Source organism: Myotis yumanensis, unplaced genomic scaffold (assembly GCF_028538775.1).
Source record: "Myotis yumanensis isolate MYYU_CA2020_CCGP unplaced genomic scaffold, mMyoYum1.0.hap1 SCAF_11, whole genome shotgun sequence".
Classification (NCBI taxonomy): Eukaryota; Metazoa; Chordata; class Mammalia; order Chiroptera; family Vespertilionidae; genus Myotis; species Myotis yumanensis.
Window position 1 is genome coordinate 68,292,900 of NW_027223762.1, and position 27,029 is coordinate 68,319,928.

Sequence of the window (27,029 nt, forward strand, 5' to 3'; positions counted from 1 at the left end):
GATCCCTCCCGTGGTCCCTCCCTGGCTGGCCAACCAGTCGTGTCCCTCCCCAGCCCTGATCGTGCACCAGTGGGATCCATTGGCCTGGCCTGCACCCCCTCGCAATCCGGGCTTAGGGACCCTCTCCCTAAGTGCATGAATTTCGTTCACCGGGCCTCTAGTCCTTCAATAGGTAATGATTTTTCTTATTTGCCACTTAATTCTTTCTGTGTTTATGTTTGCCAAAAAGAAACATGTGTATGTTATTCTTCTATTCCAATATGTATTTTGTTATTTCTGTTTCTCTTTCTCACACTAGTGGTCTCATTCTAAGTACATTTCTTTTGCATCTTGTTTTTCTCAATCTTTTTTCTTTTATGTCTCTAAAGTATTTGGTCACATAGATGTACCATCATTTATTCAACCAAATTCATTTCTGGGAATTCGGTTGTTTCTAATATTTTGCTCTTATAAATCAATGAATAACCTGTGCTTATGTTGTTTTGTATTTGTGAGGGGGTGTATCTTTAAGAGCAATTCATAGAAATGGGATTGCTGGGAGAAATATGTAGTTTTGTTAGATAGTGTCAAACTTTCCATGTTTGTAGCACCATTTAACACTCCACCAGCAAGGCACTGCCAGAGCTTTCTAACCTTCAGCATTGTGCTCTTAGGCTTTTGAATTTTTGCTAGTTCTGTTGGATGAAAAGCATTAACTTAGTGGTTTTAATTGTACTTCTCTTATTATGAATACATTAGAGCCATATTTTTTCATTTTTTAATATAGCTTTATTTGGTCAGTCTTTTTTGCTTCTGAATTTTGAGTCATAGTTAAGGTAGACTTGGATATCTACATTATAAAGAATTCACTGATGTTGTTTAGTACTAGTTTTGTTTTGTTGCCATTTTCTATGTTTAGCTCTCTAACTCATGTAGAGTTTACTTTAGTGTATGGTGTGAGGTTTGGGTCTAGTTTATCTTTTGCCTATGGCAGTTATTCACATTACTTATTAAAAATTCCACCTTTTCTCCATCAGAAGAAAAGGACAGGTGTACCTGGTTTTAAAAAGGAGAAGTTCACAAAATTAGCATTCTGGTATTTCACTTTTTTTAGTGTCAATTTTATTGGCAAAAGCTTTAATGAGAATAAGCTTGACTCAGACACAGCTGGGCTCCTACTATAATTGAATTTGTACCCCCAAATTATAGGCCCCTACTTTCAGGAGCGAACTGGGACCAGCACACGTCCTTGGTGATGGAGGAGCAGGCCCATCCTGAGAACAGGCTTCCAGGCGAGTAGCACAGTGCTCACACAGGCCGCCAGTTCATTTAGAGTTCAGAGGGCACAAGACCCAGGGCCTCACTTCATCTGACATCGCTCAACAAAATGAGTGCTTTTTTGGGGGTGTTTTTGCTTTTAATTGTGACAGGGCTTTTGGAGAAGACACAAATGGCTAAAGCCGTTCTCAAGTTTCCCGCAGTGCTGCTCCTTCAGAGCTAAAGGACATTTGGAAATGTGTGTGCGTGAGATTTGTCACAAGCACTGGGGATGACTTGGCACAGATTTTTAATAAAGAGCCAGGGATGTTAAGTGATCTACAGTGTAGAAGAAAGTTGCCTGCAATGGAGCTATCACACTCAAAGTGCCAGTAGTATCCTCATCAAGAAACAGACATGTTTCGAGAACTTGTTTGGGAATATGTAGTTTAAAATCACTTAAAACTTCTAGGAAAAGTTGAAAGAGCAGCCAGAAAATCAGTGGGTGTTACTGTGGGTAAGACGTCGAGCCTACTCTGTTCAGTGTTCTGCCTGATATTTGCACTTCCAGCTGGGCGTTAGGGTTGCATTGGAGCACATTAGCCCAGCAGTTGTGTAGCAGCCAGTCTAAGGTTCCTTTGAAAGGGAGAGATGATCTGTATGTGTACTATTACTTTCATGTTTGAGGAGACACTTGAAAATTGTTCATAACTAGTTTAATATGGTAATGCCCCCTTATCCACAGTTTCGCTTTCCTCAGTTTCAGCTACCTGTGGACTTTCTTACTCTGAAAATATTAAATGAAAAATTCCAGAAATCGCTGTCCCTTCCATCTCACCTGGGATGTGAATCAGCCTTTGTCCTCTGTCTCCAAGCTGTATTCACTCCCCTCCCCTTAGTCATTTAGTATCAAATTCACTGTTGAGGTATCACAGTGCTTATGTTCAAGTAACCCTTATTTTACTTAACAATGGCCCCAAATCCCAAGAGTAATGGTGCTGGCAATTCAGTTATGCCAAAGAGAAGCTGTAAACTTCACCATAGGTATATATGTATGTATAGGAAAAAGCATGGCATACATAGGGTTGGGGATTATCAGCAGTTTCAGGCATCTACTGGTGGTTGTAGAACTAGGGACTACTTTCCTTACAATTTTTCTTTTGGGGGTTGTGTATGTGGTAACATTCTTTCATTTTGATTATGTTGAAATGAGATCATGTATATGAAACTGTTAATGTGATATCTGGCACATTTGCACTCAATAACTGTTTTTATTAACCTTTATGTGTATTTTCAGAGAGCTATTGCTTATCTTTTTCCCAGTGGTTTGTTTGAGAAGCGAGCCAGACCAATAATGAAGGTAATTATCTTAATTCATATTTTTAAAAATTTCACTTAGTTTAATATGTTGCAATAATTATCTAATGCATTTTTAAATTTATTTTACAGCATCCTGAACAGATTTTTCCAAAACAGAAAGGTAAGTTTGTTAAGAATGAAATAAGCAGTTATTGTTGCTATATTGTTATGTTATACTAGTGGCCCAGTGAACAAAATTCGTGCACATTAAAAGGGAATTAATTAGAGGAAATATTTCAATATTGCTATTTGCCCTTTCTCTATAATAGAAGAGTCAGAGATGAAAGAAAAATTAGTAAAATGTATATGAAAATAATATATAAATTTATTGATAAATAAACAATCACAACATGATATAACAACAACAAAGACATGATATAAAAACAACAAAAACATGATGTAAACATCAATGTTAACTGATACAAACAATGACTGATAAATTGATTAAACTTATTCTAATATCTCCCTGTATACCACATTAAGAGTGAAAATACTTCCAGCGTGTTTGACTAATTTCCCTTGTGATGAAGTATTTACAACTTTAACTTTAATATCACACGCTCTTCGAACTGAAGAGAAAGCAACATATAACTGACCATGTGCGAAAACGGGTTCAGGTAGGAATATTCCTACTCTCTAGAGCAGTGATGGCGAACCTTTTGAGCTCGCCATATCAGCATTTTGAAAAACCCTAACTTAACTCTGGTGCCGTGTCACAAATAGAAATTTTTTGATATTTGCAACCATAGTAAAACAAAGATGTATATTTTTGATATTTATTTTATATATTTAAATGCCATTTAACAAAGAAAAATCAACCAAAAAAATGAGTTCGCGTGTCACCTCTGACATGCGTGTCATAGGTTCACCATCACTGCTCTAGAGTTTGTCCTTGTGATTTATTAATAGGCATCGCAAATGCTGGCATCACGGGAAACTGTCTTCGAATTAATTTAAATGGGAGGCCAGTGTCAGACGGGGACATATCCATTCTTAGAATCAGAACAACCTCTCCTTCTGCAAATCCTGTTAATACTTCAACTTCAATAATGTTAGGTCGCAATCTTTTGATAATCTAGTACCATTACAAAGATCCCATTTACTATTAAGATTTCTCAGTAGCATGATGATTGCACCCACTTTCAATTTTAATTTATGACATGGCTTTACTAAGGAGTAATACTATTAAGAAATTCGATGGAAAAATTTTCCTTTTCAGCATTATCTTTTGAATCAATGGAAGCATCACTCAAATATGTGTGAAAATCTCCATCAAGTATATCCAAAATTTCTTCATTTAATTTTTGAATGTGCTCATTTTTTGGATAAAAAAAATCACACATTTAGATATATTTTTAATATTATCTATAGATAAAGTATTTCCAAAGGTAGCTTCAATAATAGATCCATTACAAATCATTTCACAGGGGATTTCAATAATATCCATTCCTAAATGAAAACTGCTATCAAGTTTGCCATCTCCAAGTTTTACTAACCATTCACTATAAGCAGAATCTTCTGATCTCATATTTGTTTTAAGAGACAACTTTCTGAAACATCCCCAAATACTACAGTACTTTAAACTCATTTATACTATGGCTGATCGCATAGCATGCGGTACAATACTCAGACATTGTCGAAAATCCCTTCTGAGAAGGAGAACTTTCCCACCAAATACAACATTCAAATTCATAATTTCTCTTAGTAATCTGTCTATGGCGTTTATAGCATGACTGGATGCTATGGTGCATTCATCAATAATGAGAAGTTTGGCCTTTTTAATGGTTTTAGCAACTTCACTCTTTATATCAAGTCTAGAAATTGAAGTTTCATGTAATGGAATTGGTAATTTATATTGGGAATGAAAGGTTCTTCCACTGAGAAATAAATTTGGAGCAATTCCTGTAGACGCTGTGGGTAAAACAGTACCACCACGACCTCTAATATAATGTATTAAAATTTTATAAAGATACATTTTTCCACTACCACCTGGACCATCAAAGAAAAAGCATTTGGGGCGTACAGTTGATTGCTGAAGTTACTCTTTCTACAATGCCAAAGTCCTGTGTCATCCCCCACACTAATCCCTCCTATGGCTGCCTTACCCAGACCACAGGCCTCCTGGCCAGGGCTCTGCCCTCTACTCAGCCTCACCTCCCTGCTCATCCAAGATCGACTCCACCCCCACTAACCCCCTGTTGGTCCCTTATCCTATGTCATTCTCACTCACCCTCTCACAATCCAGGATTTGAACCAGACCCTCGGTGCAGGCATGCGGAGAGGCGTCCACCATGGCCCTGCCCCCATTGTGGACCCCCTGCTGTTCTGTCGTCCGTCCGGTCATTTCGGCTCGATGGCCTCTAGTTTTTTATGTATTAGGATGTCAGCAGTCATTCACATAGTATGGAAATGAACTCTTGTATATCATGATGGTTGTGTGGTAGGTCAAAAATATTTTGTAACTAATAATGGAGTTTACAACTGATTCCTTTCAAATTAAAAAATATTAAAATTAGACCAGATTAGAGTTTATGCTTATACTAATGTCACACCAATTTGCTTACATTCTAATATGACTTTGTGAGGAAGAGTTTGGTACAGATTTCCTGAGTTTATATGAAAATTTTACATTTATCTTTATTTTGGAAGAATATTTTCACTGAATATAGATCCCCCATCTCCGTTTTTTGGTCTTTCATTACTTTATTGTGATTCCATCATCTCTTGTCATGTATTGTTTCTAATGAGCATTTAACCATCATTTTTATCTGGCCAATGTTTTCTCTGGCTTCTTTATGATTTTACCTTTTAAATCCATAAAATAAAATCTTAAAGAAAACACAGGCTTTAAGGTTGCCAGGAAGTAATACATTTACTATTTTTTCCTTTACATTTGAAACCTCTTATTTAGAGTGGACTGGTGGTAGTTGTCAGTTAATTTAAAAAGTAATATTAAAGCAAGAAATCATTTTTTTAGCCTGGCCTGTGAGGCTCAGTGTTGCGCATCAACCTATGAACTTCTGTTCGTCCCTGACAAGTGCCCATGTGTTATTTTAGAAATATGTCAGTGTTGGTAGGATTTTCTTACATAGGAATTAAGCAAAAACAAACAAAAATATAGTCACAGAAAACAGTGTGGTGATTACCAAAGGGAAAGGGGGTGAAGGGAAGTAACAGAGGGTAAAAGGGGTGCCCAGCTAGTGTTGCTCAGTGGTTGAGCATCAACCATGAACAGTTTGATTCCCAGTTAGGGCACAAGCCCGGATTGCAGGCTCTTTCCCCAGTAGAGGGGTGCAGGAAGCAGCCAATCAGTGGTTCTCTCTCATCATTGATGTTTCTTTCTCTCCCTCTCCCTTCCTCTGAAATCAATAAAAACATATTTTAAAAAAAAAGAAGAAGAAGAAGAAGAGGGGAAAGAGGTCATAAACAGTGATGGAAGGAGACTTGGGGTGGTGAACACACAGTACAATATACAGGTGATATATTATAGAATTGTACCCCTGAAACCTATTTAGTTTTATTAACCAGCTGGTGCATGGATTTGTGCATCGGTGGGGTCCCTCGGCCTGGCCTGCAGGGATCGGGCCACAACTGGCAGTCCGACATCCCCCAAGGGGTCCCGGGTTGCAAGAGGGCGCAGGCCAGGCCGAGGACCCTACCAGTGCATGAATCCATGCACCAGGCCTCTATGGTGCATATAAGATCTTTGGTTAATCTCTTCTCACCCTCCTTTCTCTCCCCTTCCCCCATCCCTCTGAGATTCATCAGTCTGTTCCATGTTTCCATGCCTGTACATTGAGCATCTGCCTCCTGATGATCAGTGCATGTCCTAGCAAACAGGTGGACACTTAGCATATTAGCCTTATATATATATAGACTAGAGGCCCAGTGCACGAAATTTGTGAACGGGGGTGTGTGTCCCTCAGCCCAGCCTGCACCCTCTCCAATCTGGGACCCCTTGAGGGATGTCCGACTGCCCGTTTAGGCCTGATCCCACTGCCCATTTAGGCCCTATCCCTGTGGGTAGTCGGACTTACCTCTCACAATCCGGGACTGCTGGCTTCCAACCGCTCACCTGTCTGCCTGCCTGATTGCCCCTAAGCGCTTTTGCCTGCCAGCCTGATCACCCCCTAACCACTCCCCTCCCAGCCTGATCGATGCCTAACTGCTCTCCTACCAGCCCAATTGCCCCTAACTGCCCTCCCCTGCTGGCCTGGTCACCCCTAACTGGTCACCCCCAACTGCCCTCCCCTGCAGGCCTGGTCACCACTAACTGCCCTCCCCTGCTGGCCCAATTCCCCTAACTGCCCTCTCCTGCCGGCCAGGTCACCCCTAACTGCCTTCCCCTGCAGGCCTGGTCCCCACCAACTGCCCTCCCCTGCAGGCCTTGTCCCTCCCAACTGCCCTCCCCTGCAGGCCTGGTCCCCCCCAATTGCCCTCCCCTGCAGGCCTGGTTGCCCCCAACTGCCCTCCTCTGCCGGCCCAGTCACCCCTAACTGCCCTCCCCTGCAGGCCTGCTTGCCCCAAACTACCCTCCCTTGTAGGCCTGGTCCCTCTCAGCTGCCCTCCCCTGCTGCCCTGTTAGCTCAAAACTGCCCTCCCCTGCTGGTCATCTTGTGGTGGCCATCTTGTGTGTTGGAGTGATGGTCAATTTGCATATTGCATCCTTATTATATAGGGCGTCACCCCAATAAATTAAATTAAAAAGAAAAATAAAACAATAAACAGTACTCCCATAGAATCAGCAAAATATTTTTGCCACCTACCTATGTACCAATTTTGCTTTATTTTGTGAATAATAGGACAAAATGATTTTTTCTGTTAAAAAATGTGAGTGAATTTTAGAGTTGAATAGATTATTACACTTATAATACACTATTGCTTCCCTAGTTAAAAGTCGAAAGCTTATAGATTGAGATAACATAAAAATCCTGCTTTACTATTTAAAGCAAATGACAAAAGTATTAGGATAAGCAAAGATATTTATGAATTGATGACAGAAGCAAGGAGTGGTACCTAATACTAGACAAAATGGAATTCAGGGAGATTGGGGAATGGTTCAGTGAGACAAGAACATTAGTTTATGTTGATAAAACCTAATATCTATTAAGTGGATTTGACGACTATGAACCTTTTTGCACCAAGCATTTAGCATTGAAATGTTTAAAGCAAAAGCTGTTAACTAAATCTCTAAAGAATTTGAATAACACAGCATGATTTTATAGCTACAGATACAAGTGCAAAGAATACATTTGCTATGCAGATGCCAATGGAATATTAATAGAAATACCATGTAATAGGTGATAGAGAAAACCTAACAAATTCTCAAAAGTAGGTGTTACATAGATTAGATTTTTCTGACTTAAAACGTAACAGAACCATAAAACTATGGGGTTAAAGAGGAAACCAAAATTGAGATTTCAGACTATTTAGAAAAACAGAGGGGGCAAAAGTAGATTTATACTGTTCATATGGAAAGTAATATAATTATTAATAAATAAAGAATACAAGAATAAATTCTGTTTTGCATACTCAGAACTGTATTGTTGATTTTTCCTGTTCACTTTCTTCACCCATCCCTCCACCCCTCTCCCCTCTGGCAACCATCAGTTTGTTCTTTGTTTCTGTGAGTCTGTTTTTGTTTTGTTTTATTTGTTTGTTTGTTTTTTAATCCACATGTAAGTGAAATAATGTATTTGTTTTTCACTATCTGACTTATTTCACTTAATATGATACATATGGGTCCAGCCATGGTGTTGCAAATGGCAGGTTTGGGGTTTTTTTTATTTATTGCTGAGTAATATTGTATTATATATATATGTGCCACTTCTTTATTCATCTGTCGATGGACACCTATGTTGCTTGCACATCTTGGCTATTGTAAATAATGCTGCAATGAACATAGGGGTGCATATGTCTTTTTGAATTAGTGGTTTCACTTTCATACCCAGAAGTATTGCTGAGTCTTATGGTAGATTTAGTTTTTCAAAGGATATATATTTTGAATATCAACATCCCTTATTGGACATGTCATTTGAAAGTATAATCTCTCATCTTATAGGTTGTCCTTTTGTTTTGTTGATCATTTTCTTCGCTACATAGAAGCTTTTAGTTTAATGAAGTCCCTTTTGTTTATTTTTGTTTTTATTTCCCTTGCCTGAGGAGATATATCAAAAAGATATTACTAAGACTGATGTCAAATAGTTTACTGCCTGTGTTTTCTTCTAGGACTTTTATGGTTTCAGGTCTTGCATTTAAGTCTTTAATTCATTTTGAGTTTATTTTTGTATGTGGTATTAGATAAATGGTTCAGTTTCGTTTTTTCTACATGATCTGTTCAGTTTTTCCAACACCATTTAAGAAACTGTCATTTTTCTATTGCATATTCTTCCATCCTTGTCTTAGATTAATTGACCATATAAACAAGGGTTTATTTTAGGGCCATGTCTGTTTTTGTGTCACTACATTGCTGTTATGATTATTACTAGAGGCCCAGTGCACAAAAATTTGTGCACTCGGTGGGGTCCCTCAGCCCAGCCTATGCCCTCTCGCAGTCTGGGACCCCTCGGAGGATGTCCACCTGCTGGCTTAGGCCCGATCCCTGAGGGATCGGGCCCAAGCTGGCAGTCTGACATCCCTCTGGCAGCCCGGCAGCCCTCAGGGGATGTCCACTTGCCAGCGGGGAGCAGGCCTAAGCTGCAGCCGGACATCCTTAGCGCTGCTGAGGAGACGGGAGAGGCTCCCACCACCACCGCTATACTAGCAGCTGTCAGCCTGGCTTGTGGCTGAGCAGAGCTCCCCCTGTGGGAGCGCACTGACCACCAGGGGGCAGCTCCTGCATTGAGCGTCTGCCCCCTGGTGGTCAGTGTGTGTCATAGTGACCAGTCATTCCCAGTCGTTCTGCTGTTAGGGTCAGTTTGCATATTACCCTTTTATTATATAGGATAGAGGCCTGGTGCATGGGTGGGGGCCAGCTGGTTTGCCCTGAAGGGTGTCCCGGATCAGGGTGGGGGTCCCGCTGGGGTTCCTGGCCAGCCTGGGTGAGGGGCTGATGGGTGTTTGAAGGCTGGCCACACCCCCTTCAGGGTGGGGGACCCTACTATGGTGCCTGGCCAGTCTGGGTGAGGGGCTGAGGGCCATTTTCAGGCTGGCCAAGCACCCCCGGCAACGGAAGCTCCCAGCCTCTCCTTTTTTTCTTTTCTTTTTTTTTTTTTTCTGGGATTTCTTTACCTTCTATAATTGAAACTTTGTAGCCTTGAGAGCTCAGAGCCGGCCAGAGCGGGCAGGAGGGAAGCCTCCTGCTCGCTCCAGCTCCATGGCCACGGCCAGCTGAAAGCAGGTATCTGGGGGTTTACCTTCTATAATTGAAACTTTGTTGCTCTGAGTGGAGCTCAGAGCCAGGCCACGGCAAGCAGGAAGCTTGGCTTCCTCCATCATGGGGCAACCAAGCCTTCTGCTTGCTCCAGCTCCGTGGCTGCTGGCTGCCATCTTGGTTGGGTTAATTTGCATGTAGTCACTCTGATTGGCTGGTGGGCGTGGCTTAAGGCATAGCAAAGGTTCAGTCAGTTTTGCATGTTTGTCTTTTGTTAGTGTAGATAGTTTTGTAGAATAGTTTGAAATCAAGACATGTGATACTTTCAACCTTGTTCTTCCTTCTCAAGACTGCTTGAGCTACTGTGGTCCTTTGTGATTTTTATAAATTTTAGAATTATTCTTGTTTTGAGAAGAACTCCATTGGTATTTTGCTAGGGATTGCATTGAATCTGTAGATTACTTTGTGTAGTATGGTCACTGTAATGAAAATAATCCTTCCAATCTAAGTGTGGCATATCCTTCCATTTATTTTTGTCCTCTTCAGTTTCTTTATTCAATGTCTTACAGTTTTCAGAGTACAGGTCTTTCATCTCCTTGTTTAAATTTATTTCTAGGTATTTTATTTTTTTATTATTATTATTTTATTCTTTTTGATGCATTAAAAATGGGGTTAATTTCTCTTATGATCATTCATTATTAGTGCATAGAAACTTGACAGATTTCTGTAAATTTCTATATATTTCAGTTTTACTAAGCTCATTTATTAGTTCTAATCACATTTTTGTGTGGAATTTTTAGGGTTCTCTCTATATTGTATCATGTCATCTGCAAATAGGGATACTTTTACTTCTTTCTTTCCAGTTTGGATGACTTTTACTTCTTTTTCCTGTCTGGTTGCTGTGGCTAGTACTTCCAGTACTATATTGAATAGTAGTGGTGAGAATGAGCATCCTTGTCTTGTTCCTGATCTCGAGGAAAAGCATTGAGTATGATGTTAGCTGTGGGCTGGTCATATATAACCTTTATCATCATGAAGTAAGTTTCTTCTGTACCTACTTTGTTGAGAGATTTTATCATAAATCAATATTGTATTTTGTCAAATTCTTTTCTGCATCTATTGAGATGATCATAGATTTTTATTGTTGGTTTTGTTGATATTATGTGCCACAGTAATAGTTTTGTGGATATCAAACCATTCTAGTGTCCATGATATAAATCCCACTTGATCATGGAGTATGATCTTTTTAATATTGTTGAATTTGGTTTACTAGTATTTTGTTGAGAATTTTTACATCTATGTTTATCAGGAAAATTGGCTTGTAATTCTTTTTGTAGTGTCTTTGTCTGGTTTTGGTATCAGGGTAATGTCAGTCTCATAGAATGAGTGTGGAAGAGTTCCTTTCTCTTTAATTTTTGGGAACAGTTTGCGAAGGATAAGTATTTATTCTTCTTTGAATGGTAGAATCCACCTGTGAAGGAGTCTGGTCCTGGACTTTTATTTGTTGGGATTTTTTTTTAATTGATTTCAAAGAGGAAGGGAGAGGGAGAGAGAGAAATATCAATGATGAGAGAGAATCATTGACTGGCTGCCTCCTGCATGCCCCACACTGGGGATTGAGTCCGAACCTGGGTATGTGCCCTGACAGGGAATCGAACTGTGCACTCCTGGTTCATAGATCAACCAGTCAACCACTGACCCACACCAGCCAGGCAGGAGTTTTATGTGTTTTTTAATTACTGCTTCAGTTTCATTGCTAGTAATAGGTCTGTTCAGATTATTGTTTTCTTCTTGGCTTATCCTTGAACGATTGCATATCTCTAGAAATTTATGCATTTCTTCTATATTGTCCAATTTGTTGGCATATAAATGTTTCTGGTATATGTTAATGATCTTTTGTATTTCTGTGGAGTCAACTGTAATCTCTCTCATTTCTGATTTTATTTATTTGGGCTCTCTTTTTCTTGATGAGTATTGCTAGAGATTTGTCAGTTTTGTTTATTGTTGCAGAAAATCAGCTTTTAGTTTCATTGATCTTTTTAATTGTTTCTTTTGTCTTTATTTAATTTATTTCCCCTCTGATCTTTATATTTCCTCCCTTCTACATAGTGAGGGATTCAGTGCCTTCTGAGTTCCCACTTCCTGGTTCACAGACAGCTGTCTTCCCCTGTGTCCTCACATGGTGGAAGGGACTAGGGGTCTCTTGGGGATTCCTTTTCTGAGAACACTAATCCTATTTATGAGAGAAGAGCCCCAATTACCTCTCAAAGACCCCACATCCAAATACCAGCACATTGGGAATTAGGTCCCAATATATGAATTTTGGGGAGGATACAAACTTTCAGTCTATAGCAGTGGTTCTCAGCCTTCTGGCCCTTTAAATACAGTTCCTCATGTTGTGAACCAACCATAAAATTAGTTTCGTTGCTACTTCATAACTGTAATGTTGCTACTGTTATGAATCGTAATGTAAATATCTGATATACAGGATGGTCTTAGGCAACCCCTGTGAAAGGGTCGTTCGACCGCCAAAGGGGTCACGACCCACAGGTTGAGAACCGCTGGTCTGTAGCAAGTACATAGTTTAAACACAAATTAAAACCTGTTTTTTAAAAACATGTGAAAAATCTTTGGTCTCCGTCTTGGAAGAGGGGCTCTGGCAGCAGCTCCGGATTGTGTGTGCGCATGGGAGACCGCTTCTCAGACCACTTGCAGTTGTGAAAGCCATGTGATGATTAGCCCATGTCCATCATAAAATGTTTGGCTGTTTTATTTGTGTGGACATTTACTTGGTATGGCCAGCAGGATTCCAACAAAGCATGCCCTGAACCACCCTGCAGACCCAAACCCAGTGTCAGGCACTTTTCAGGAGTTTATGGAACAGAATAAGTTAAAATCAGTAAAAAGAAGAAATTCAACCATTCTTGGTGGGCCAGCAACAGAAACTCACATAAAAAACCAGGGCCTGAGGAAAGTTCCTCAGTGGCGACCATGGAGAGAAATGTTTTCAAGTCAGAAACTAACAGGAGAGACTCAGCCGTAACATCTCCAGTAAACTACAGAGAACAGCGAGCTTGCTTTTATTGACACCATTTCAAGTAGGGTGTATTTCTTTGTTTCTTCTCCTTCCCCAGGACTTCCCACCAGAGGGGCTTGAGATGTCCAGTTGGGGGACAATGGAAGATACCCCACTCTCCATGCCTAGGGCACGATTCCCACCTGAAGTGGTCCTGAATTGAACTGGGGAGAGTAATACCAAGTTCAGCATTCTGTTTATTGTACAGGACAAGTTATGAATACAGACTATGTTGCAAATTGAAGGGGACATTTTTTTTTTAACTTCAGATTGAGCAAAATGCCATAGCCCTGATGATATTTTATCCGATGGCTGGGAAAAAATAAAAAATAAAAATGTGAAAAATCTTCTATATTTCAATAGGTATACATATGTAAGTTCAGCAAAGGAGTTTAGAACAATAAACTCTAACCTTGCCTCTGGCGCTAGCAACCCAGGTTCCCAGCCCCTCCTTGAGTGGAGGCCAGGGCGGGCTGGAAGCAGGTATCTGGGATTTATTTATCTTCTGTAATTGAAACTTTGTAGCCTTGAGCGTAGCCCAGGGCCGGCCAGGGCAGGTGGGATGCTTGGCTTCCTCCATCGCTAGGGGCAACCCAAGCCTCCTGCTCGCTCCAGCTCCGTGGCCTCCGCCATCTTAGTTGTGTTAATTTTCATACTTGCTCCTGATTGGCTGGTGGGCATGGCTAGAGTGTAGCGGAGGGACGGTCAATTTGCATGTTTCTCTATTATATAGGGTATATACATATATACATATGTGTATATACATGCATACTTTATGAAATCAAATATACACATACACACTCAAACACGCACATGAAATGAGACCCAACTCAAAATTCCTCCAAGCTTTACAGTAAAGTCTCATATGTAGCCATGATGTTTGTCTTTCTTGGTCATTTTTTTTTAACTGATTGCTTTAACAGTATAGTGAAAATGTATCACATAGTAAAGTTATAAATATTGAAAAATTTGCAATCTATGATAGGGATGTTGGAGAACTATTTAATTCATCCTCAAGACATTGACAAATAAGAATCTTGTTTTATTTTTCAAGCTGAACTCTATCAGGATTTGTTTTTCACCAGTTACTGTGAAAGTTTGGTCTTCTTTTCAGGTGTGTTCACTTAAAGTGGCCCATGTGTAATACCAGTTACCCTCAGAAGGGAAAGATTACTTATATGTTGTGCAGGTGGCATTTCAACAGAAAGTATAGTATTTTAAAAACTAATGGCCGAAACCGGTTTGGCTCAGTGCATAGAGCGTCGGCCTGCAGACTGGAGGGTCCCAGGTTCGATTCCGGTCAAGGGCATGTACCTTGGTTGTGGGCGCATCCCCAGTGGGAGATGTGCAGGAGGCGGCTGATCGATGTTTCTCTATCATCGATGTTTCTAACTCTCTCTCTCCCTTCCTCTCTGTAAAAAATCAATAAAATATATTTTTAAAAAAACAAAACTAATGAATAATGACTCACCTTGGTGGGCAAAATAGTTACATTTCTGTCTCACAAATGTAAATTCCAGGTAGATTAAATTTCTAAACATGAAAAAAATTTCAGAGTATAGGAAAATAATTTTTAGTAAGCACACGGTCTTAAAAGCATGCTTTCTCAATGGGAGTGGTGTTGAGCCTAAAGGGGAATAAATTGGTTCAGAGGAAGTGAAAAAAATCTCAGCTATTACAAGGTTTCGGCTCTCTGATATGCAGTATGTTTGGTATTAAAATTTCATGGAGAAGGAGGCAATTAGGAAAAAAAGTCTAAAAAGGCTCCATAATAGGGTTGATAATGAAAAAAACATTTGAGAAACACTGCAATAGAGAAAAAGTTACAGATTCTACAAAAACATGTATGTTAAACTTTTCAATTATGAAAGACACCACAAACACAATGAAAAGGCAAGTGACAGATTGGGAGAAGAGAGTTTACAACTTATGTAATGGACAGAGGAGTATAATTTTTAACGTATTAGAGTTCCTACAACTTGTTAACAGAAACAAGAGGAACATGGGCAAAGGGCATGGAGTTGGTGTTTGCTTTATTTACTACAGGGACTCCACTCGCAGTTTGTTTGGTGTTCGTTAGAGGTGAATGGCCATCTGTATTTTAAAGGGTATTACTCATAGCACCTTTTGGGGGCCACTTCAGTTTTAGACATTTTAAACGTTTGGAGGTATGTCGTCACAGTTGAAATAAATCATGTGGCATGGAAAAATCCACTTAGTTTTTGTTTGTTTTTTATTATGCCTGTTTCTCATTTTCTGAATGAAGTACATTATTGACTAGCAGTTTTTGTTTTTAAGAATATGGGAGTGCATTGTATTTGCAGTCACACCAAAATATTTTTGTCCTAACAGGATGATTTTGGCTATTTTATGTGTGTTTATTTAAAAAAAGTTATAGAAATTCTTGTGGTAAGATATTTAGAATAGTTACTCAAATACATTGTTTTATGTCAATGGGTATTAAATAAGTAGCCTAAATATTTACATGTTAAACATGCTAAACTAAATATTAAAATTTTAAATAGTAATGTTTTTGTTACTTTAAAAGTTAATCAGAATTACTAATGTGTATCATAACTGCAATTAAATACATCTATTTGGTCTCTTTCCGTGTATTTTATTTTATTCGTTTATTTGTTTTCATCTGGCTTTTTATTAGCAACCCAGTGGGGAGAAGATGGCCGTCCATTTCATTATCTCTTTTATACTGGCAAGCAGTCATACTACTCATTAATGCATGTAAGTATATTACATTTACGATAAATAATAGGAACTGTAAGCTAAGTAACTGATTATACCAGAGGTTTTGCTAAGCTTCACAGTGTACCTAGAATGGTTCATAATGGACAAAAATAAGACTTTTAGAGTAAGACAGTATGTTAAAAGCTTTTTATTTTATTCATTTTTCTAAAGGTAAACATTATAGAATTTATAACAGAATGGTTTGTCTTTCAAATGCTTTTACTGATAGGAGATAGATGCTCCCTAAGCCATAGTGCGTGTATGTGCAGTGCAGTCCAGGAAAAACGTGAGGCTGGGCAAGGCCGAGTCTGTGTGAATGTCTATGGAGTGTGGTGGGAGCTGCAAGGCACCTTGGGAGAGAGTCAGACAGTTAACTGTACTTGTTACTTAGGTACAGTTGTTGCTCCTCATAGACTTATGCAGCCTAGCAAGACTAGAAAAAAGACCCAAGAAATTATTTTATTACGTTGACTTCCACCTGCATTGGAGTATCCTGGAAGTTTCCTTTTCAGAGCCAAAGTGTGTGATAGTGCGTAAACTCAGGAATTCCCCAGAATAACTATTGGGGAGACCTGGATGCCAATATCCAGGTTTGAGCAACAGAACCCATTTCATTCTTAGAACATGTCAAGTTTTACTTTATTCGCTGTATGACTTTTTAGAGTATTTATTGGGTCCCGTCCCCTCCTCCTCCATCCTCCCCCATTGATTTCAGGTTGCTTGAATCCCATGCCCACATTTCCTCTGCTCTTTAGGACTGAAACCCAAAGGACAAAATCCTCACTTGTCAGGTACATTTATTTCTTGGGGGAGAAAAAAAGAAAACCTTATTTTCGTTTTTGTTGACCTTGGGCAAATGAGCTTCTTGCCCTGGCAGAAATGAAATGAATGATAAATGTAGAATGTATCTTTGCTGAGTAATGGAGCTGAGGCGCAGGCGTTCCACTGAGGTTGTCTCTGCACAGCCCGAGGCTGCCCGAGGACCCCTGCTGTTCATTTAAATAGGTATGTCAAATCTGCCTGCAGACGCCGCTGGTTTGATCTGTGGTAATATTTGTGAAGGTTCCATATGGACTTAAGCCCCCTGCAGTGCTAAGAAATAATGTACAACGCTTCATGGTGCAGACGCAAATTTCCTCTGAAAAGGGATGCAGTGCTGCGTTTTAGCTGTCGGAGGGGATGATGGAGCTGACGCGCTAGGCCTGTCAACTTGTTACACGGATGGGTTGCACGCAGCGAAGCTGTGGAAAATCTGTGCCTTTTAACTTTTCTACTTAATCACGGCTGTAGCATTGCCTTTAGACTGTATGCTACATTAATTCCCTTCCTGCCTCCTGCCTTTCATCCCAAGTTTCACGGGAGAAAGTAAAGCATGCAGGTCTTGTGCAGGCGCCTTATCAAACAGCTGTCAGCCCACAAGCCATTTGCATTTGTTTTGGCTGAAACTGAGCAACCCAAGGGCAAGATGTGTTGCTGCATTCCATCATAATGAAGAAATTACACATTGTAAGAGAAGCCTAACTTTATTTTTGTTTATGTCTTTTAAAAAGGTATTGCTCAAGAAACTGGTTAGTTTCTCAGTGGATAAAATAGCATACTCCGACTGAAAAGTCAAATTATATATGATTAATAAACTTTCTTTTTTAGTAATATGGTTCCTGTTACATATAGGAGAGTTCTTTGGCTTTTATATTTCAGTTAAATTCTGTAATTTAATTTAGGTCAGTTTGTTTTCTTGGGTGTTTGAACTTCCCAAACTGTATGGGATTTAGGTTTGGTTTTATTGCTGATCAGAACAGTTTACAGATAGGAATTACAGATATTTGGGGTTAACTTGAGCATTTTAATTTTAATTCAGATAATCATAAAACCTTGTATTTTCATCAATGTGTTTTATGGAATTTTAAAGTAATTATATGTATGGGGAAAAGGATAAATGTTTTCCTAAATGTATGCCCATCACTTTAGGATCATGTGTGGCACTTGTTATTAATTACAGCTCTAGTCACACCAGTCTCGTTTCCAAGATCATGCAGACCAATGTCATCTCAGATTCAGTTTGCTGCTTTAAATAGCATGTGACTCAGTGCTTGCTGGTGGGCTTACAGGACTGGTTTTGTAGTGAAGTCAAGTATTGCACATAAAGTAAAACAATGAAAATGGAAACTGCTTCACGTGTTTGCTCTCTCCTTTGTTCTGCCTTCTCTTGGTGGTGGGGCTGCTGTTCCATTCTCTGTTATGTGAGTCCACCCCTGCCCTCCGCTGCAGCAAGGGGGTTGGCCCCAGAGACTATGGGGCATTAAGTACTTAGAAATGAATGATTGTTGTTTCCATTTCTTTTTGTTGATACAATTGCTTTTCATGTGATGATATAAAAGATACTGAGCCATATCAGTTTTCCCAATTGAAGCATGGCAGTCATCGGCCAAGCTTTCTGACACAAAGACACAGGCCTAGAGCATGTGTGCAGTTCTAGGAGACCTTTCTGGTGCCATTTAACCATCCTGTCCTCTGTGCCAGTCTTCCTTTTAGTATTTACTCCCTGCTTGCATGTTAAGCCTATATGTTACATTACAGCAACTAATAGAAGGGAGTCCTGATACAGCTTACAGTTAAGGATATATAATCCTTTGGTGAACACTGTCCACTTGGCCTGTAATTGGACCATCTAATTTTTGTGGAGAAGCAGGGAGATTTTTGAGGGAGGATGAAGATGAAAAGCAAGAAGCAATTTATTGTTCCATTGAAATGAAGTATAGGAAAGAATAAAGTGAGGGAAAGTTTGCTGATCCATGGGGTCTCCAACTTGTGTGTTACATTCTGAAGGTTCGTTAGCAGGTGAGTTAGAACTGCATTTTCCTATGGACAGTGATATACTGCTTCACATTCCTGGGAAAGTTGGTAACATGCCACTTATAATATAGCGAATATGATGTCCATGTGTAGTGAAAAGAAGTATAAAACAATGCTAGCAGCTGATTCCTTAGCAATAAACCGTCCTTTAAGTAAGAAGAAGCAGGAGACTTCAAGAGTCTCTCGAAGGGTGGCGAGAACTGAAGAGGGAGCTCCAGCCCAGATGGCACTGCTCATCTGTCTTTTTCACCCAAATGGATGGCTTTCTGTTTCTTTAACAGCCACTTACCAATAGAACTTGTATACTTTTTAGACATGACTTAAGAGTTTCAGTTTAGGGTTTCAGGAGCAGAATGAAGAACTAGAGGAAGAAGAAAAGAAGTTTCCTAGAACAGCTGAGCAGAAGTGTAGAGGAAAGGGAAGACTTGTTAAAGAGGGATGTCTGTGCAATGCTATTAGGCCATTGAGCAACTGCGTTGTGAGTGGCTGGGGTCTAGGTGAGGGACCAGTAAGGGATAGGCCAGAAGGATGTGCTCTTTGGGTGCACCAGCCTGCCAGGGGTACCCCTTGTCTGCAGCAGTTGCAGCCTGTCCGGGCTGACCGAGCCAGTGGTGAAGGGGAGAGTGGGCTGCAATCCTGAGCAAGGCCACCTGGGTAGTCATGGTTGAGTTTGACCTCAGGTCCTTAGATTTTCAGAAAAATGTTAATTCAGATTGACTCATTTTATTAATACATACATTTCTGAAATTTTTAAAATTCTCTCACAAAAAAATGAGTTGGAAATTATCTAAAACTCATTATAGGGGGTGATTATTTCACTCTGAAGTGGGAACCCGTTTGTAAAATATGATTCATTATGTCCCCATGTTTATAATGCAGCTTTCCCAACATGTTTTCTGAGGCACACAGGTTATAAAATAATCTCCAAGAAAAGGTCTCTGAAGTTAAGTTAGTGTGGGAAGGTGGCAGACTGAGAAACTAATAAGAAGATACTTATTAGTGTGAGCAGCTCTGTGAAGTCCTTCAGTGAAGAAACGTGTGGCATTAATGCACTGCTGCTGAAACATGCTGGGTCTGGAGCTCTTTCTGCCCAGAACACCTTTTAAAAATCCGGGGAAACTAGTGCTTGGGAAAGGCTGGAAAGCGAATTAAAACGCTAAGCTGTGAAGTGCAGTAAGAGTTCATTGAAATTTTACATGCGCTCCCCTCCCCAGTCTTTAAGGTAAGATTAGTCAGCTCTAACAACTACAGTGGGAATAATCATCTTATAGAAATCTCATTGATAGTTTAGGGCAAGTTTTACAGTAAACAATGGAGTATTTTCAAAGTATTTTTATAAATTGAAGGAATCACATGGTCACAGATGAAATTTTTACTCCAATAAAAGTATAAAATTAGGGAATACGTAGATCATTATATACTTAAACTACTCTGCTGAATTAAAAAAAATCTGGAACAAAACCAAGTAATTCTAATTCTGATAACTTACGCATAATCAAGATATGCTGCCTTTTGAAAGAAGGCTTCTTTAAAAATCCTCCAGTTTGTTTTAAGTGACTGGCGTGGCCTTCTGTGATCGTGTGCATGCGTGTGGAGAGCAGCCAGGAGCAGCGTGGGGCTCCTCGGGCGAAGACTCCAGACTCCAGAAAGCCCTCTCCTGGGACCTGCAGTCACAGGCCTCACTTCCTTCACATCTTTGTAACCTTGCGATGAATATTGAAAGCTCTTGATGTTCTGCTTGTATCTGTAAAAATGGAATTAAAACAGTGAGCCTTCTCACCATGAGGTGTTATGGAATACCTACACTATGTAAAGGGCTTGGTTTTAAAAAGCTACAGACGGATGCTGGCATTTCGTGGGCTGTTTTAAGACTTCTTGACAGCAGGAGTCAATTCAGGAATTAACTCAGCAATAGAAACTGCTGTTCCTGAAGTATCTTTAATATGCATTAGAATAATTACCATTTTATATCTTGCATGTACTAAATGTAACGATTAAAAATTAAATTTTAAAAGCTGATTCAACTTATTGCCTCTGTGATTTTAATCAGATTACTCTTATAATGGTATAATTGTTATTATAATATGTGGTGAAGCCTTACTTTGAATAGTAAAAGTATATGGTATGAGAGTTACAAGCTTTTTTATGTAATTACTCCTGGGTGTGCTTTCCCAAAGTACTTTTCTGTATGCCATGTATAAGAGTCTATTTCCCTTTTTATGTTGACTAGCACTGTATGATGTGTAAACTACATAGCATATTGTTTTCACAGAGTGATAGCAAGAGTATACAAAAGAACTATGTTGCTTGGAACTTTAGATAAATAGCAGAAATTATGATAAATGAATTATATTTATATTTATCTCATTTGATTTTGTATATGCCAGTAGCCATAAAGTCTAGAAAAATGTTATTTAGGAAATTGATTTTCTGTGATAAAAAACACAAATACATAATTTTAACTATGTTACTTTTTTGTTTGTGTCTAGTATCTAAGATGATAATTATTAGTAGTATGTTAACTGTAAATAAGTACATCAAAATTCAGTTGACTTTTCCTATACCATTCTCCCAAGAAACGTTATTTGTTTACCCTTCCTAAATTTGGAATTTCTACATGATTAATTCAACCAAATCAGGTTTTAGAAGACTAAAATCAGCTTTTTTTAGACCAAAAATCATACTGCTCAGGAGGGTTTAGTTTAAGCACTTCTTTCCTGAACCTGAGCATCTGGTATGTTCAAATTAGGCACCTTCTAAATTTGACTCATGCATTATGGAAATCTGATGGCACAAGGGTAGATAGGCTCACTTTGATTTTATGAAATATTAATCATAACTGTGATTAATGATTCAGCATTTCACATCTGGGTTATTCCTGTCATATTTTAAAAAGATACTATTAAATACAGTATACAAACTTAGTGTCATACTAATTCTCTAGTGTCCCTTAAAAATTAAGTGGAAATTTAACAGTATACCAAAGCTACCAGTGATAATCTGTGATATTGACAGTTCCTGGCATATTTTATACCCTCAAGAATTTTTTTATGTAAATTAGTACACATATCTTCAGGGAGTTGAAGCTATAGAGTCTACTTTCCAGAGAACTGTTGTTTCTAAACAAGATAGAATTTCAGGAATGGTTGTATTATGTAGGAAAAAAAAGAAAAATAGAAATGGTGCACCAGGAAGATCGTTTCTCCATTATTAGGCTCCCAGATGTCAAACGTCACCACTGCTGCCATTTCTTGCCCATTAGCATAGGTTAGGCACTGTGCTAACTAGTTTACATATATTTCCCTATTTGAAGAAGTACAAGTAATGAGTATTATGTAATTTGACAGATTGCAGCCATCAAAGTGTTAACATTTGTCATAAATGAACAAAATTTACCGTGCTTAAAATTTGACATGAGCTCTGTTATTTTCTCATATTTTTCTGGTTATTTTACTTGCACTGTTTATAAATTATTATGGAGCCAAGTGGAACACTGGATGGTAATGGCATAGTGAAAGAAAACAGTAAGAAAAATATGGACTTAAAGTAAAAATTGCTCAAAAGTCACCTGAAAATAATGATGAATTTTGCAGCCCAAACTTTGACTTGAAACTTTCCTGTGAAGCAGGTCAGTTATTTTTATTTTAGTGGCTTGGTTATTCCAGAAAATTAAATAGACCCTCACAAAAAGGGGAGAGTATCGTATTACTGTTGGTGGTGTGTTCTCTTGAATTTATGTTTCCTTAGCTAGATCTGAAAGACACAACATCTGTGACTTACCCACTCAGAATCTTTTTTTTTTCTTTTTTTGTTAATCCTGACCCGAAGATATTTTTCCATTGATTTTTAGAGAGAGTGGAAGGGAGGGGGAGAGAGAGACACATCGATTGGTTGCCCCCCATACGTGTCCTGACCAGGGCCGGGGATTGAGCTTGCAACCAAGGTACATGCCCTTGACTGGAATCGAACCCCAGACCCTTCGGTCCACTGGCTGACTACGCTCCATCCACTGAGCCAAACCGATTAGGGCTGCACTCAGAATCTTAACTAGCACCATCCTTTTACCAGTGTCCCCAAACATGGCAGTCTGGCTGGGGTCCGGCGCCCAGTGTGATGCTGTTTGTACTGTGTCCACTTCAGACACGTGGGGGAGGGTCTTTTCCTTTTATTTCACCCGTTCAGGGCACTTGAGAATTGCTTTCTCAAAACAAGTGCATAGAAGTTTTTCTGATATACTATTCAATTAGGGTCACAACCCACTATTGATCCTTTAGAAATGAGTCAAAGTTTCACTAACCACAGTCAAATGAGGCTTACCAGTTCGTGGGAGGCAGTTGTAATATTTTAAGTTGAAAAGCAGGAACATGTTTATCTGTGAGGGTTCACGTTAGGTTTTGCTTTCTTTAGTGTGGACAGATGGTTCACATACGTTTTGCTGCTGCTACAGCTGATGGATTTGTACTTTGGCTGTGTTTGTAGAGATAGTTATCCTTAATAGGACACTAGAAGCAGATTAACTTACTTTGTCCTCTTGCTATCGCATCGAACCCAGCTCTCGACAGGTCTAGTGTACAGGTCCAAGCGTGACCGCACATCTCTTGGGGGCATCATTAAACACATCGCTGGCCTTACCAGGTTCCTTTTCAGAAAATCTGGTGAGGAGCCTGTGAAGTGACATTTCTTTTTTTTAATTATTTTGGTTAATCCTCACCTGAGGATATTTTTCCATTGATTTTTAGGGAGAGTGGAATAGAGGGAAAGACAGAGAGAAACACATCGATTGGTTGCCTCCTATATGAGCCCCCACCAGGGCCCGGGACACTTTGGTCTGCAGGCCAACGCTCTAACCATTAAGCAAACGAGCTAGGGCGAGAAGTTACATTTCTAACCAGTCTTAGGCTTGGATGCTACTGCTGCCCTGACCTTTACAATTCCTGAACTAGTAGGTGTTTCACTCTGGAATACTCGTGTCCACCGTTAGAATCTGTAGCTCAGCCCGTGTCATAGCTTCAGACTGCTGCTTCTCTTCTTTCTGTTGCTTTTCTTGTCTCTCATGAGCTGTCAGTTCTGCTAGTCCTGCTGAAAACAGAACAAAGGCGCTCTGCTGAGTCTCCCCAGCCACAAGGAATGAACTTTTACATCCTTATCATGGGAAGTCTCAGCCCATAGAGTTAGCCTCGGCTTTTCTCATCTATATTTGTGAAACTCAAAGGCTCTGTATTTACATTCCTCTTTTTTTTTTAATTCTTTATTATTGAAAATGTTACATATGTCCCCTTTCCCCGCTACATTCTTTTTTCTTTTTTTAAAATTTTTGTCCCCCATGAGAGAAATGGATCCCTGAAAATAGGTTCCTGAATTAATAATAAAATGTAAGCAGTGGTAAATACAAAGACAGTGGCAAAGGGATACTTCCTTTTAGAACAAACTAGCAGCATTGTGATATAACATGGCAGTCTAATCAAAGCCCATAAGAAATTGCCCCTCAAATCTGAAATGATTAGTTAAGACTGTCTGTGATCTGGGTGAGCATCTCTATCAGCAACAAGCTGTCTTCCGACGTTCGCTAATGACATTGGAAGATGTCATGAGTAGCGAGGCAAAAAACGTCACTCATATCATGTCTAACTCACTCTTTGAAAATGCCTCTTTGTTCGTTAGGAATTAGTAAAGTAGGTTACGTGTAATTATAGATGAATAGTCACATATTGGATGTGAATCCAAATAAGTTTGCTCAAACAAAAAATTGGGAAACAATTGCATTACTTTGTTGTAAACTCATTTCCTGGAAAATGTATTTTGTTAATAAACCTCTATTGCCAAGTTCTAGCAAAATGGAAAATTTTCCCCTATTTGTATTACAGTTTAACAAGTGCCATACATTTCGCAGACTTTATTAGAAAGTAAATTAATAAAAGAAAACAGATAATGAAAAGTAAATAGAATAGAACACTATTTTTAAGATACAAACTATATAGTGAGGACTCAAATATTATATAAATATACATGAGATAAGCACTTCAGCTGTAAATGCCATAACTTTTACTGGTTAATTCTCTTAAGTTTAAAGTACATGCTGCTATATAAATGAAGATTTTTTTTTCTAAGGAAAATTTTTGTTCCTGTTTGTGGGACTCTAAGGAAAATAGTTTGTGGTTTGGTTTTGTTTTTACCAACTTCACTAAAGTTGTGTCTTACAGTTACTTAAAAATTAGTTATTTAAAAATTAGTTAATGTATGCATTATACTAAATTCTCATTGAAATTACTCTTCCATTCAGCTAGATTATTTGAGGAGGTCACTTTTGAAGTAAGGGGTGCTCAGGGAAAATGTAAAGTAAAAGTAATAATGTATCATCTCCCTTACTTTAGCATGTGTATTTTATTTGCCACAGGACACATATGGGAAGATACTCGATATAGAAAAACATAAAAATCAGTTGCAAGCCAAAGGTCTGTTTTCAGAAAAAGATAAAACCACGTAAGTTCTTTTCTTCTATTAAAATATATGAAAAATTTGAACTAACATGCCACTTATCATTGGTGTTTTTAAAGCATACCTTAAGCCTAAAAATTGGTTCAGTATTTCAGCATTAATCATTAAAGTTAGAGGTCAAAATAGTAGGTGATTTTTTTGTATGTTTGTTTGAGAGAAAGTAAATATTAAGATTATGTTTTTATGGTACTTCTTTCCAAATTTATATACAAAATGGTATTTAATAACTATACTAGAGTATGGCAGCCTCAGAATTTTTGTGTATATAGCTACACACTTAAATGTTACATGCTTAAAAAATTTTTTTTTAGTATTTTAAGGTTTGAGCTTTCATTTAGCAAACAGTGATAGATTAGATCCATCATCCTGAGCAACCAGTTTTACATTTTAGCCTGGTTATTAACATACTTATCCTTATGCACAAGACATAAATCTTTGAGCATATCTTGTTGAGGTTGTAAATACCACGCCTGGCCCTTCGTTTGGATGTGTTACTATTTCAGCCCATTGGCCGATTCACAGTGCACTCAAAGTATCTTCTGTGAAGTAAATTATGAAAAACAAGTGAACTTTTAATTTTTAAGAAATATGATGGCTTTAATTATCAAATTAATTTCACAGTGGCATGTTAACTCTTCAAACAAAACATTTGCTAGATTGAGTATCTTTCCTAGAGTAGATTGAGGAAGTGAAAAATTATATCTGAAAATTAGTTTACTTGGATGAAATTTTACAGCTATATAGTACAAAAATTTGTTTCCCAATCAAGTATTGCTACTACATGTGGGATCCTTTGTGATATAACTCTAATTGCATGGTTAATTTAAAAGAGAATCTATGTGATATTTTAACAGAGACCTGATTGGCAGCAGATGGCTGATTAAGGAGGAACTAGAAGAAATGTTGGTGGAAAAACTGTCAGATCAAGATGTGAGTAATTACTCTGTAAAAAATCAATTTAAAAAATCCTCGATGAGGATTAACAACAAAAAAAAGTGTGTAATGAATCATTTTAGTTTAAGGGGACCTGTGCCCTAACAATGCAGACAATATTGTATTTAGAACCCTAATAGTGATGTTCCTCAGAGGTGGTTGTTCCTAAGACCGTTTTCTTTTGATAAACATATTTATAGTTGATTTCTGCCATGGGTCAGGACCTTGCCTGTGGTCAGGAAGGTGACATGCTTGGTCTCCAGACCCTCCTTGTGTACATGCCCTCATGTCCTCTGCTTGTCCTTCTAGGGAAGCCTGGTCTGTTGATGCCAGTTTTGTCTCAGTAAAGCAGGTAGCTCATTTTATAAGCTCATGATAAGTGTAAGGTGCTGTTACAGGGAAAGTAGAAAAGGAGTGAAGCCCGTGGTGACCTTCATACAATTTCCTGCTATTTGGCTGACCTACATGCAGTATCTCGAGGCCACTACTTTTCATCCTGGATCTGGAGAACCCCTGTGACAGAATCACTTGGAATGCTACTTACAAAATGCAGTCCTCATATTCAGACATAGCTCGGAATTTCTAGGGAAGTCACCCGGAATCAATACTTTTAACAAGCTTCCAGGTGAATGCTATATCCTATTGCTTTTGACTCCTGCTTTAGGTCTCAGTCAGATTGTTTACAAAATGTCCTAATATATGCCAGTATCATCAGAGGAAATTTGATGTTTTACATATTTTTATATCCTAAATTTAGATTATTTTTGGAAGATTTCAGTGTAGATTAATTTAAAATTGTTCCAAGAGTGTTTTTTCTTACCTGGCAGTGGCTAACAGTGGTTGTGCCTTGCCACCAAGTAGATTTTAAGTCATGTACTGACATTGCCCTTTTTCTCATGGAACATATTGGATAAATTAATGAATTAGAAAGTTGCTTAACCAAGGTGTCGGGCATCCGGTGAGTGAGTGGTAGGTCTGGAGTTAATTTCCAGCTGACTGCAAGTCGCTGTTGTTGAACTCAGA

The 27,029-nt window shown here is 38.8% G+C and overlaps 1 protein-coding gene across 1 annotated transcript in view; it reads left to right on the plus strand.

Moving 5' to 3' along the window:
- MRPS9 (mitochondrial ribosomal protein S9) overlaps positions 1 to 27,029 on the plus strand; it is a 66,730-nt gene that overhangs the window by 31,183 nt on the left and 8,518 nt on the right. The window contains exons 3-7 of the mRNA XM_070429840.1: positions 2,534 to 2,596; positions 2,686 to 2,716; positions 15,643 to 15,722; positions 24,973 to 25,058; positions 25,928 to 26,003. Of these exons, the coding sequence (XP_070285941.1) occupies positions 2,534 to 2,596; positions 2,686 to 2,716; positions 15,643 to 15,722; positions 24,973 to 25,058; positions 25,928 to 26,003 (336 nt within the window). The remainder of the gene's footprint in view (positions 1 to 2,533; positions 2,597 to 2,685; positions 2,717 to 15,642; positions 15,723 to 24,972; positions 25,059 to 25,927; positions 26,004 to 27,029) is intronic.